The sequence below is a fragment of the Aptenodytes patagonicus genome, chromosome 2, assembly GCF_965638725.1.
Source record: "Aptenodytes patagonicus chromosome 2, bAptPat1.pri.cur, whole genome shotgun sequence".
Classification (NCBI taxonomy): domain Eukaryota; kingdom Metazoa; phylum Chordata; class Aves; order Sphenisciformes; family Spheniscidae; genus Aptenodytes; species Aptenodytes patagonicus.
In genome coordinates this window covers 120,366,418-120,380,966 of record NC_134950.1, presented here as the reverse complement: position 1 = coordinate 120,380,966, position 14,549 = coordinate 120,366,418, and the positions used below count along the sequence as shown (strand labels likewise).

Genomic DNA, 14,549 nt, shown 5'->3' with positions numbered 1-14,549 from the left:
TGTGATCAGTACCAGAAAGCAAACACTCACATCTCCAGACCCTTGAGAGGTTCCATCTCCTTGATGATTTGGGGAGGAAGAATTGCTACAGATAGAAAGGGGGGGGGGGGGGGGGGGGGAAGAAAGTATTATTAGAATTTTATTACGCAAAATGTTTAAGCATTGCTGAAAAATAACTTGCAATTCCCAAAACAAGAAATATCACTGTTGAAAGACAAATTAAACGCTGCATAGAGTGAAACACAAGTTAAGCTCAAGAGAAAGATCATCACACTTCAATATGCAAGTCATCTGGTTCCTATTCTGTGTATTCTTCATCATCTGGAGAAGCAGCTTTACCAACACTCACGGGAGGTTATAGGGCCACTTATCTGTCTTAAAGGGTGACTGAGGAAGAGGTAGTAAAATGCAAGGCAGACAAAACAGACAATACCACTATAAATCATTCCTTGATCACCCAAGTTTAATTACAGTAGTTTCATTAATGCCTCAATACAAAATGTTTTTACCAATACAATTTCTGTTGAAAAGCTTGTAAAGATTATTGCTGGGGGTTTTTCTTGCAAATTATATTAACTGTGTATGACGGGAACGAAGACTGTTCTTACTGAAAAAAGCTAAATAGTTTCCATAGACAAGGACTAAGTTAGAATAGTTAAAATGTAAAGTATTTGTTATATGGCAAAGGACAAGAAGAAAAGTTTCCAGCTATGTATAGTGAGAAAGAAAAATGTTGCAGCAGAAGTAAGTATGTTATAATTGAATCACATGATGTAAGTGTCAAACTCTAAAATAAACATATAGGTCAAAACAATCTCTCATTCCTCAGTGGAACCAGAAAACAGTTGCAAGCTCCTAGATTTACTCAGAAAACACTTTTGAATAAGCCTCATTTTAAAATGTTATCTTTAATTAGGATACAGAAAAGAAACCTACCTGTCTGGGACACTGTAGGTATTATGCTGAGCAGAGGTAAAAGTTGGAGCAGGAGTAGGACTGTTGTTTACAAATGTTGTAGGAGTATCAGGCCATGGTGAGCACTGAAGATAAAGAATTAAAACTTGAGTTTCTCTTGACAATACATTTTTTACTCTGATGCACAGTTCTTTCATTTAAAGCCAGGGTTTTTTCCACAGAGAATTTTGATTTGTAATTCCAAATAAAGATTCCCTCCATCCCACACATTACATGCACATACTCCAGGTAAAAATCACTTTTCTTTTATCTTGTTCTTTCAAGAAGACTCCTATTTATACTGTCTTCTGTTGACAAAGTGAAAGTTTTAGTGGTGGAACTGACAGAAGACCTGTACAGATTACTCAGTTTAAAACCAACCCACCCCAAGCCATCTGCTGAAAAAACTTCTTTCATCCTAAAAGGGATGAAGGGACTGTTTAAACTGCAGGTATCAAGACTTGGCAATAGCTGTTCACCAATAGTAAGCAAAACTATGAAGCTAGATTTCACCTTGGGGATAAATTTAATGCACCTGCCTTGACAGCAATTAAATACAAATGGAATTTTCAGTAGAAATTTTGTGAATTGAAAATTTTTATGAATTTACTGCAGGACTAAAATGATGCTTACATGTACTGCCTTCTCTAAACTGCTTGGTAAACTGGAATTTTTATACACAAATTTAAGTCATCACAAGTATATGATGAGCCAGCTGTCCAATTTAGTCAGTCTTTTTTTGGATATTTTTTAAACCACCATGATAAAAGTCCTTCAAAATGAGACTAGCTTTTAGTGTTTCCAATACCATTGCAAATTCAGTATTTTAAAGAAAAATAAAAACCAAACAGATTTTGGTATGTTCAAAGACAAACGGACAGGATTAAAACAAGCAAACTGCCTAAGATAAAGTAAGCTAAGCCCATGCCTGTTAAAACAACAAAGATTTCTGATATACTTATCATGCACCAGCTAAATACCCTGTAAGGAAATTTCCAGAGTTATATCATAGCCTTGCGGGGGGTGGGGAACAAGTATGACCTAATATTAATGGACACATGTTGCAACAATTTTGTGTTGAAAGACCCTTTCGCTATCTGGGGGAAACAGTAAATGAGCACAATACCAGCTGCAATCTTCTGTAAAACAGTTCACAACATTTCTGTGCTGGACTCCAGTCCAAGTTCCCCAGCATGGCACATACAATTTAAAAAAATTCATCTTGCATACCAATAGCTGAAAAATTAGGAAATTCTTCATCTGTCCGAGATCTGACTCCAATCAGTATTTTTGCCAGCCGCTGTGTACGCACTGCCTTTGCTTACATAGTCGGAGCCACCCTTTAGACTACAAACAGTGCCATTCACACAGTGCACGCTCTTCTATGACCTTCTAGTGTTACCCACTCTTCCTCCTATTCTGTATATTCCCATCTGTTGTTTCTCTTCTCAAGCTCATTTTAATGTTAATCTCAAAGATGTTATATTACAACAGGTAGTTAAAATAGGCCTTCATTCCCTAATTATATGGTCCAAAGCCATAATTTTAAAATAAAAGCTCAACATAATAACGTTAGGTTTGTTCTTCTGAAATATTTTGGAAGCGCAATTAATTTTACTTAATTTTCTGACATTCTCTCCCGAAATTTTAATGCAAGATGTTTATCTGGACACGCAAATGCAAGCTGTACATCCTTAGCCACTATGCCATTACAAGATTCTGTTTGACGTACATTTAAATTCAGGGGCAGGGAAGAACGCATCGGTGTCAGAGATTAGCTTTTGAGCCATTCCCAAGGCATGTACTGCAGTTAATGTTCCTGTCCTTCAAGCTCAGCTGAAATTGTTCAGAACAAAACTCTGAGTTTAAATGCAGGGAGAAGCACATTTGAAATATTTCGAAAAAGAAAATCCCAACGCAAAGCAAGTAGCCTTTCTTCTATAAACACACTTTCCTACCTTGCCTCCTCTTCCAGCAAGAATGTTACTAACTATCCACTCAGAGTGAACCAGTTGGTTTAAAAAAAAAAAAAAAGGTAGTAGTAGTAATTATAATACTACTGCAACATGCCCATTGGCTCAGTTCTCCTTTCTTCTGTCTTATGGGTTGTGGAGGGAAAAATGAGTATTTGAGCACTGAGATACTTAGTTCTGAAAGATTCAAGGAAGCCTAGCATTAAAAAAAAAAAAAAAAAAAAAAAAAGGCTACAGTGTATATTCTTCAAGCATCTTCTAGCAATGAACACGATCTGCTTATCCTTTCGGCATCACTCACATGCACAACTGTCCCACGCTTCACAAACCCATCATGTTCAGAAACAGGATTAGACAAATTCCTGGGCATCAAATCCACTAACACGAAAAAGATGAAGCAGGGATGTGCTTTCTAACATCCTGCACAATTCTGGACGCTGGGGGGTTACGAGGGGAACGGATCACAGAAAGTGGCGAGGCTTCCCTGCTGCAGCCTTTCTTGAAACAGCATCTGCAGTTGCCACTGCCCGGGCAACTGCCACAGAGCACTGGACTTTAGAGACTCGTGGTCTGATCAATCAGGATATTTCTTATATTCTTAAGCCCAAAACTGAGTTAACCAAAGGACATTCAGCAAGCTAATGGTACTAATACAGAAGCCCCTGGCCACTGGACGTAAACTTAAAAGAAAAATGTCACTCTGTCACAAGGAAGCATCCAATTCTGTAAAAAGCCATCAGAGAACAGAAAAAAGATTCCATCGTATCTTTACCTGTAATGAAGAATGAATATATACTGGTGAATTTTCAAAGAAGTTGGTTTTGAGGTCTCGAGACTAACTGCCCTCCATTACTAGTACACTGATACAATACTACTGATACAACTGCACTGTGGAAACTATGCCTTAATTTCCAAACACTGATTAATTCTTGAGAAGGCGAAAACTATTTTGGTTTCAGATTTTTAACGTCCTTCTGTATAGGACATGAATGAAGTTATAAAGTGTTGACCAATGGTTTTACTGAGTTAAAAAGGAAGACGGGAAGTCTTTCTAAGTATGACTTTTCAGAGTCAGGATATTTAAACTCAGAACGTTCCTAACTTCTGAAGAATTGCAAAATCTCAAGTTATTCTAAGCCACTGTTTAATGTCATTTCCCTTCCTACTTCCAATCTACCCGAATCTGCCCAAATTCATGCTTTACGAGAGAGTAAAACTGAACTTTGGCAAAGAACTCCATATTGTATTCAAATACCAAATCAACATGAAAACAAAACTTTTGTTCTCCAAATTAGGCTTATTATACTTGGGCACACAGCATCATCTTTAGAGAACACAGCAGCAATTTTATTATACATGGGACAGAGCTTTTTCAATTAACCTGTAAAAAACGGGGTTCTTGCCCTAAGCAACCACAGCTGTTGTTGGCAAAAGCAAAAAACTTCTGCTAATATAGACTTAATTATCCTGAATGCAGAAGTAAAGAAGTTATTCCCAAAACGTGAAGTCACCCACATTACATATCCTGTATGCTACTGATACTGCTATATGAAGTATATATAAATGTAAGGAGAAACAAATTGAAGAAAGTCTATATACTTATGTTACTAAATTAGTTTTGCTCCAGCTCCACTTTCTGACTCTCATAGCCTCTAGAAGGTTTTATATTCTAAATTTAAGTTACTTACAGAAAATATTTAACTTCTGCACCAATCTTTCATGTCCAAAACTCTATGTTCCAATTTATTTCAAGCTCTATACCTGGAAGTCTTCTAACTTCCACGTGCCCTATAATCAGCTCTATCTGCAAAAAATGACCATTTGATCAAGTTTAATCAAATTGTACCTTTATATATTCTAGCTTGTGACATATTATATATCTATAATATAAAAATCAACTACGATACTGCAGACAGAAAAAAGTGCAAAGACCCAATTATCACAATACAAATTTGCCTGCTTTTTTAAATTCAAAGCAGGGGAAAGAATCTCGTGGGTTTTCTTCTCTTCTTCCTTAGATAAGCTCTAGCTTCTATATATTCGGAAGAGAGGAAAAAAATACAGTGCCTCCTTCATAAAATGGCCCCTGGCTGAAGGTCACCTGTACATAAACATCCGTTCTGAGGTCCAGAAGGCAGTGTTAAGTTTGTCGCCTTTTATCTCTACAGAAAAAGTCAACAGTCCATAGCACGAGAGACAGTCTTAACAAGTAGTTTAACTATGCATCTGCCTGTTTAGAAAATACTGAGATAAATACTGCAGAAATTGCAGTGGATGCACCGAATTTTGAAACATCAGATGAATAAAAAGGAGTAATGGAAAAGCATATCTAGATGGCATTCTTATGAAAATGAATGAGAAGGAAAAGATGGGTGATGGTAATTAGAAAAAAAATCTCTGGTTCTGTATTGGGTTTGCGTGGCAAGGTTCCAGTAGCAGGGGGGCTACAGGGGTGGCTTCTGTGAGAAGCTGCTAGAAGCTTCCCTTGTGTCCAACAGAGCTAATGCCAGCCGGCTCCAAGATGGACCCGTCGCTGGCCAAGGCTGAGCCCATCGGCGATGTTGGTAGCGTCTCTGTGGTAACATGTTTAATAAAGGGTAAAAAACGCTGTGCAACAGCAGCTGTGGGAGAGGAGAGAGAATATGTGAGAGAAACAACTCTGCAGACACAGGTCAGTGAAGAAGGAGGGAGGAGGAGGTGCTCCAGGTGCCGGAGCAGAGATTCCCCTGCAGCCCGTGGCGAAGACCGTGGTGAGGCAGGCTGTCACCCTGCAGCCCATGGAGGTCCATGGTGGAGCAGATATCCACCCGCAGCCCATAGAGGACCCCACGCCGGAGTAGGTGGATGCACCCGAAGAAGACTGTGACCCCGTGGGAAGCCCACACTGGTGCAGGCTCCTGGCAGGACCTGTGGACCCATGGAGAGAGTAGCCCACACTGAAGCAGGTTTGCTGGCAGGACTTGTGACCCCGTGGGGGACCCACGCTGGAGCAGTCTGTTCCTGAAGGATTGCACCCCGTGGAAGGAACCCACGCTGGAGCAGTTCGTGAAGAACTGCAGCCCGTGAGAAGGATTCACGTTGGAGAAGTTCATGTAGGACTGTCTCCCGTGGGAGGGACCCCACGCTGGAGCAGGGGAAGAGTGTGAGGAGGAAGGAGCGACAGAAACAACGTGTGATGAACTACTGACCGCAACCCCCAGTCCCTGTGCCCCTGCGCCACTGGGGGGGAGGAGGAGGTTGAGAAAATCGGGAGTGAAGTTAAGCCCAAGAAGAAGGGAGGGGTGAGGGGAAGGTGTTTTTAAGATTTGGTTTTATTTCTCATTATCCTACTCTAATTTGACTGGTAATAAATTAAACTAATTTCCCTGAGTCGAGTCTGTTTTGCCCGTGGATGGTAACTGCTGAGTGATCTCCCTGTCCTTATCTCGACCCACGAGCCTTTCATTCTATTTTCTCTCCCCTGTCTAGCTCAGGAGGGGAGTGATAGAGCGGCTTTGGTGGGCACCTGGTGTCCAGCCAGGGTCAACCCACCACAGGTTGATAGGAGAAGAGCAGAGCAGAATGACCATTCAGAAAGGAAGCTTCACCGAACTCTCTGTATTGTGTTAGAATCCCATACAAATTAAATTGGAAAGAAAAGATATTAGATTCAATGTTTCCTGAAGGAAGCCTAGTAAGAAACCAATCTGTCCAAATCAGATTGTGGCCAAGCTGGAAGAAATCATACAGGGGGGAAAAAAAACCAACCCGAAACAAAATTAGAAATATCCAGCAAATAGAACAGCAGAATCTTGGAGGGGCAAAATAAAAAAGCCAACATACAAAGTGAGATGCAAAAAGCAAGGAACAAAGAAGATAGCCTATATAATAGGTTAGGTGTAGGAGGAAGATAACAATACCCAACTCTAACTATAGATTGGATCAACCTAAATTTCTGGAATTCAAGAAAAGATAACAGAAAACTATTTCTGGGCATCTAGGAAGCAGCATTGGCTAAGCAACAGCCAGCACTCTTGACAGTCAAGAAAAATACACTCCAAACAATCCTGTTTCCCTTCTGTAATGGAGCCACAATTCCTAGGACATGCGAAGTACAAGATCCATCATATATAAAGACGTAATATGTAAAACAGTGTCAATTCTCATACTTAAATGTAGGGAAACAGGTCTTCAGTTTTTGTGTCTAAGCCTCTCTGTGACAACTGTACTGCACATATGGTACATTTGATATGCACATGTGAAGTAAGTCTGTTAATGGCCAAACCTTCTGATTTAGTGGATGGCTACATTTGGGAAGACGTATTTGCAAGGACAGAATTGCTCTAAGTAGAAACATGCATCATCCCCTGTCCATATTTACAAGGCCCACAAGCATAAGTCTGTCTGGTGACAAGACAAAAAGGCTGATGAGTTGGCCTTCAAGCTATAGATCAGACATTCCTTTTCTAAATCAAGCAAACTAACTTACATAGTTAAAAACAGTACTTAATGAGTGTATAGTGATTACCAAGGTTTCACTATGAATACAGAAAAAATAGTGTTTCATGGTATTTTTTTATGGGCTTGGTGCTTTCACCAAAATTTAATAATTTTGCTAATGATAAAAATCGTTGTCATGGTGGAACAGGTTATGTGTTAAATCTGCAGATACCAAGTTAGCAAGGCTGAAAGCATTTTATCCTACAGGAATAAAATTCAAAATGGTCTCAACAAACTGACCAAATGATCTCAAGATAGCATTTTATTACGGGCAAATGCAAAACAGGAATAGTCGGCTGCACAATTAAGAGAACTAGAAAGCTGTACGTAGCTGTTATTCCAAAATAGTCTGTGGGTCATCCTTCATCCCAAGCAAGAAGTGAAGAAATAAACACACACACACTATCCTTTGTGTGCTTTGGGAAAGGCATTAGAAGTCCAGTACTACCTGTCCTACTGCAATTTTTATTCACTACAACTAAGGTAATGCTCCCATTCATAGAAGCTTAGTATTTCAAGAGATTGTTAAGTTAAGAACAGGTTAGACAACTTTCAGATATCACTTGGCTACAGTTTGTCCCACCCTGGACAAGGGATTTGTCCTATCTTTTAAAAATACCTTTTTCTATTATTCTTCCTATAAGCAACAATCATTCAATGATGTACTTATAACAACAGAAAGAGAAGAGAGCGGGGGGGGGGGGGCGGCAGTGAGAAAAAGTAGAAATCCCTCAAAGGACCAGCCTCAAAAGATGCTTTAGACATGCTTTATAAATGAAAGTGATAACATCCTGTTTTCTCCTGTCTGTACCTCCCCCCCAGGGCCAGCTAAAACAAATAAAAGAATGTCTGCACTGCCAAAGAATCCTAAAGGTGCATCTTAAAGAAAGAAAAAAAACAACAACCAAAACAGTAGAAGGTAAATTCAGAGAGCTCAGTGCTTACAATAGTTTCAGAGGGCAAAAAAAAATCCTCCAAAGAACCCATCTGACTTAATATTGCTTGTTCCCTCCCACCCACTTACACAGTTTATAAACAACAAGAGGCATACACTGAAGTATTTTCTAATGTAAACCTTATACATCACTTTTACAGATCAATACAAATTAAATTATGTCTGAGGGACAAGACTCAGACAGTCATTGTCTAAGCACTGCTGCGAAAAAGCTGTCAGCACAATAAGCCTGTTCAAAGAACAGTCAAATAATTGTCTTCCACAGTCACGTTATTAATTGACATTTAAACTTGCCAAATGGAAGATGCAGGATTGTTTCTCATCTGAAAAATGTAAGGTCTCAATGATATTCCCCTTAAGAAACAGCATTTAAGAAATCTAAAATGCTAAACCTTGACAGGAAGAGTGTGCAGGATGCATGCTAGATTCATTGGGGGGGGGCCACATATAGGGTTAGCGTACACGTCATGAAGATGTGCTGACTCTTCTGAACTGCATTAAACCTGCTTGGAGCACAATATGTAGAAGGCTAAAGGAAAAATCAGTAACTAACGATCAACCATCTGTAACACTACACGGCGTTTTAAAAATACTGATGTACATGGAAACTTATATTGAATGTAAGTACAAATACATAACAAAACACTAAATTTCACTGTTCTTACTTCCGCTAATTACACACATATAGGAAAGCAAAAAGCTATTTCATTTAAAGTCGCATAAACCGAAAGCTCTTGACTTTTAAAAGTTACACAGTCCCTCTGCAACAGTTTAAGTGTTAGATTTAGGAAGGATTCCTTTGCTGAAAACAAACATGGAGTAATTGGTATACATAAAAGTGAATAAAATTAAGACACAGCAATCAAAATATTTTTACTTTATATAATGGAAGTTTCTCCTATATCTAACACTGCACAAGGTATCTTGCACAATGAAAAGGTAAGCAGAAGTCCCTTACACTGCCTCGCTTTGCCAGAGAATCACCGTAGTCTGCTGGCAAAGTCCGCTTGCTGGACTTTTTCTGCTCATGTTCAACTGCATCTTCAATTATAGGCTCAAGCCTCATCTGGACAAACACCAAAGATTTGGATCAATTTCTTTTCATTATACAGTGAGGAAAGATCTAAAAGCCTTTTAAAAACTTCTGAAATCTTTAGAAAACTGCATAGAACTCACTGATGTTTAAATAAAAAGAAAATGCAAAAACCTACTGAGGCTCTGGCCTTAAATTCAGTAATCTCCAAAAAATACACTTTGAAGTTCAAATTTGGCAGGTAATTAAATTCTAGATTCCCCCCTCTTTTTTTTTTTTTTTTTGTTCTTCAGTTGCAAAGTTTTAGGTCTGTACCAAAAGACTTGCTCTAGGGTTCAGTACAGTCAGTCAAATAGCGTTCAATATTAGTGTGTTTTAATACAAGCATCTATTGAGTATCTAAATGAAAGTTTACTAAACAAAATCTTAAAATTTAATGTTGCTGTTCACTGGACAAGTTTGTCAAATAAAAAGCTTAGATTTGTGTAGAACTAATTCTTCCCCAACCCTTCCAAGACTGCAGCTAAGTTATACGCTGTTTCTATGTATTTTCTCCTCAGTAAGCAGATGCAATTCTATTTTGTTACCTCTGTAAGAACTGTGGTGTCATATGAAGGCTGATACTTTTCTTTTTCATGTGCAGTTCGCTTTTCCATCTTTTCTCTGTCTGTTTTCTGTTTCCTGTCTGCTCCTTTTGGCTAAAAATGAACAGTTACATGAACAAGAAAGCAGGTGGAAAATGGTTTTATAATTGAAATCTCATCTCAGAAGTCAAGCAGTAATATAAAGATATTCCCCATCTTTATGAGAGCTTCTGACAGACTTATTAAGGATCTGGTTTTTACTGTTACCTTAAAAACTTTGATTTGACAACTGGCTGAATGCAGATGATCTGTATATTCTCCATTTTCAGTCTGTTTAAAAGTGTCGACCTGAATCCTAAAAGGAACTCCTTTCTCTCCTCCATGTTTACGAGGGGTAAATTCAGTGCTGATGCAATGTACCTGAAAAAAAACCACCACCAAACAAAAAGGACCCTCAGAAGTATTCTAGACATGAATTTTATTATGTGTTACCAACATCATACACATTTTCTAAGGACAATAACAAACTACCCAGCCTGAGGACCAAGCTGCATAACTAACGTTTCATTCCTTTTCATGCCCACAGGCAAACAAAACCAAAAACATTATATTTGAGCTGACAGGGAAGAGGGGAAACAAGCAAGTGTGTCACCAAAATCTCTTCAAAAAGCAGAAGTCATTATAGATTCTTATTAAATGAGAACTTGCTGGATCTTAAGAAAAATGTATGTGGATGACAACTATATCTATCATGAATACAGCAAAAACTTTTTCAAGATACTGTTGTCCAATGCATTATAGCTAGAATAAACTTCAGAGTTACTTGTAGTAAGTACTACCAAAGCTATAGAAGGTCACCGACTGGAAGAGTTTTTAATCTCATGTGAAATCAGTGTATTTTCAAATATGCCCAACATCCTATAAAAGTCAGCAGACTTTTTAATCAGTATGTAATTGCCTCAAGTGCTGCATCAGCCTGAAGACTGGGTTTATAAGCTAGAAATACCCCTAAAAGATATCCAAGGAGAAAATCAGTGTAACGGAAAGAGTTATGATGAATCTCACTGGACAGTGCTCCCAATTTTTTTTGCTTCCTCATGGAATTTTAAGCGAGCCAAGCACCATGGACAATAGCATACCTTGCACTCTCAACGACTACAATACTATCTTTTTATTTCCTATGGCCATCAACAACAGAGAACCATAGACTGGAAATTTAAGCTTTAAGTGTAATCAGTGCTGCTATGCTGTGTTCTCTAGCCTTTAGCATAAGTGAACTATACTTGCATAATAAGAATCAGTTCCATTTTCGCTCAGTCTGTTATTACTTTTTCTAAGGAAGTGCATAAAAAATATTCAATAGTTTATCTCACGCTTCTTCAAGGAGACTACATTTTAGTACTTGTGTAATTCTTACTAGAAAAAATGTTTTCAATTGCACCAGATCAAAGTTAATTTACTGACAATGCGGAATTTAACCTATTTTGGCAGCCTAAGAAACGCTGCTACCTCAACCTTTATACCTTTTCTTCGTAATAAAAACAGATCTGAGACAAAAGTAAGCTAAAAATTCCAATGCAAAACTGAACGTTCTATCTAAATAATTTCCAAAGAAAGCATGTTCAATTGCCCTGAATATGAAATACATAAATAATAAAAATCCTACTACAAGGAAGCCTACTGACATAGTAAGAAACATCTTTGAATGTCTGATTTAAAACTCTCTTTGTAGAACACTAATTTTCATTTTGTATCCTCAAGCCAAGCCTCTGCTGAAGCTCATCTCTAGGAGAGTGGGCCTCTCAACTGAAAAAGAAAATAGTAGTGACAGTTATTTAGAGGGATATAAATTAATTCTAATACTTCGTATAACTAAATATTTTAACCATGGCAGCTTTCTGCAAAGAGCTTTTTGAAAGCCTTTTATTTAAATTGTTCTTAAAAGATGCTTTTATAAACTCAAATCAAATTGAAAAACCTAACTAGGAACGCTTATAGAAGTAACAGTTGCTATGAACCTGTGTTTTTTTCACAAAGCTGGTATTTAATGTCTATCCCACAAATAAGAAAGCAAGAAGCTTCATAGTGCAAATATACTACTGTTTGTGACCTGAAAGGCACCAAACACAAACATCCAGTCAAGTAAAGTTTCAAACCTGAATAAAAGCAGATGTACATTTTGTTGGATCCCACAAAAATTCAACTGCATTGAGCTGGCTTGGATTTGTCTTGATATCAATGACTCCAACAGACATTGGAATATCTACATTAAAATAAGTAGTATATATTTTAAAATAATCATATTCCAAGAAAACACTAGAAATAAATTTTAATATAAGGTTACCATCAGCAAACACAGCTAGGGTGAAAAAAGGCGGGCTTTGGTGGCTTGACCATAAGCCCATAAACAGTTTCTTAGGACTAATCTGAAGAAACTTAGTAGACTCAACATACAAAGTGCTCAGGGTTTGGGGGTGTTTTTTTGATTCCCCTCCTTCTCCCCCTACCCCCCCACAGCTTAAGCAAAAAAAATCATAAAGTTACGCAAAATAAAGAAACCACGTTGGTGTCATTTCCACAATCTACTAAAGTTACTTTTGTCTGTGTCCTCCTAATTACTGTAACATTTAGTAATCAAAATTAGAAAGATTACTAAATTTATAAGGTTGCAGAGTTGCTATCTTACTTCTGTAGCACTTAAAAGGTTTTAAAGGCATGTGAAAGTAGTAAGAACATTTATATTCAAAATACACGCTATGACAAAGCAGCACACAGAAAACTGGTCTGTGTTTTTTCACCAGCCCTCACATAAATGTGACCATGATCAATTTAAATTTGGAAATGGAATTTCATACAGTGGCAACAGATAGAAACAATTATACCTAAGTCAAGAAGTCTGTCCCCAGGGCGGTTCCACTTCCAACCTTCTAGCTGCTGGTGTTCTGTATATTGCAACCTTCTGTCATGGAACACAACTCTTATAATACTCTAACAAAGAAGAAAACAACCATATGATGAGCCACAAAGTTACTATATGTTTAGAAACAGCCTGAAGATAAAGCACTAGAACATTCCAAAATAGCCACAGCACTGATAAACACGTATTTATAGCAAAAAATTTGGCAACCATCGGTATCCCAAAATATTCCAGAACACAGAAATAGAACTGAGCAGCAGGAGATACTTGAAAATGTGATAAAAATGCAGAAGAGAATTACATCCGATTGCACATTCCAAATGTCACCATGAATTACATGCAGTGAACCGAGCAACACTGACAGCATAGTATCAACACTGAGGAGGCAACGCAAACTTATTTTAGAAAACAAACACAAAAGACTTCATTTATTCTGAAAAGCTGTGAATACAGTTTGACCATTTTTTTCATTGGGAATTTTTCATTTTTTGTAGAAAATTTTAAGAAATAAAATTAATAGAAAAATCCCTTCCTAGTATTTATAAACATATTTACAACAAATCTATGATTTTAATTAATAGTAAGAAGTAATAAACAACTTCCAAACTATTCCAACTGTTCTAGCTGAAATATTAATCTAAAAATAGTACGATATGATTTAACTTTATTCAGCTACAAGCAATTAGCCATCAATACCTATTTTTGTGACCAGTTCCGCTATGACTGTGCTCTTAGTCATATTAAAGAAAGGTTTCTATTCTGCTGCATGAATGCAAGCACAAAGCAATTTGTTATACAGAGGGGGAAAAAATTGTATACATTAATTGCTACTGAACAAACAAAACGTAGACAAACTTTTTAAAGTCTCATTTTTTCCCATTAGTCTACAGTCTTACTTGTACTAACCGCGGATAAGTGTTCAAAAAACCCCCCAGAACTTTTAAATGAAGTGCCTCCTCCAGATACATTGCATTTCCTTGATTTTATTTCGAACATAACAGAAAGGACGTGTGTGCGTGCGCACGCACATACAAACCATACCGCTCCTTTTTCACTGCAAACCGGCAAGTTTGGAGCTTGGAAGTATCTGCAGCCACCTTCACCAACATGAAATGCCTTCTTTGTTGAAGTACTGGGATTCCAGTATTTAAGTGTCCGAAATGGAAAATTTGTTGATGCGGCATCACAATGCCTTGCTGTGATAAAATTTACTTTTTTTCAACTTTTACACTGCTTTGTCCTATTCTACCTACCAAATGGCTCATGACCAATATACAAATCTATAAAATTACAGCAGAGAGATTCCCCAAAGCTACAAGGAAAGAGCACCTAAGGGGCAAAATAGCCAACATGCTTACTACAGCAAGTCAACATGCCAGGTTGTAAAAGATTTAATTACAGAACTCACAAATCCCAGTTTTATGCTTGTGCTTAACACTTCCTGAAATTATCTCTGAACAAGCATCCCACAGACAAATAAGAACAAGGCACAGGACTACACAAGCCAGCCAAAGTTCACACATTATATAGCCCAAAGTTGACAGGCAAAGACAGCCTCCCACAGGCACACTGTTCTGGTGTACTTATCAGTACCACTGTCAAAGTGAATTTAATTGAAGTTTTTCCATTCTTTCCCAATACACGAATAAGATTT

The 14,549-nt window shown here is 37.8% G+C and overlaps 1 protein-coding gene across 5 annotated transcripts in view; it reads right to left on the bottom strand.

The window, feature by feature from the left end:
- UBP1 (upstream binding protein 1) overlaps positions 1-14,549 on the bottom strand; it is a 61,546-nt gene that overhangs the window by 9,757 nt on the left and 37,240 nt on the right. For 3 of the 5 annotated variants that reach the window (XM_076330968.1, XM_076330969.1, XM_076330970.1), the window contains 7 exons: positions 12,861-12,966; positions 12,135-12,241; positions 10,246-10,398; positions 9,982-10,092; positions 9,320-9,427; positions 937-1,040; positions 31-85 (listed from right to left, as the gene is read on the bottom strand). In XM_076330968.1, coding sequence (XP_076187083.1) covers positions 31-85; positions 937-1,040; positions 9,320-9,427; positions 9,982-10,092; positions 10,246-10,398; positions 12,135-12,241; positions 12,861-12,966 — 744 coding nt within the window. The remainder of the gene's footprint in view (positions 1-30; positions 86-936; positions 1,041-9,319; positions 9,428-9,981; positions 10,093-10,245; positions 10,399-12,134; positions 12,242-12,860; positions 12,967-14,549) is intronic. The other 2 variants (XM_076330971.1, XM_076330972.1) reach the window with 1 other exon arrangement.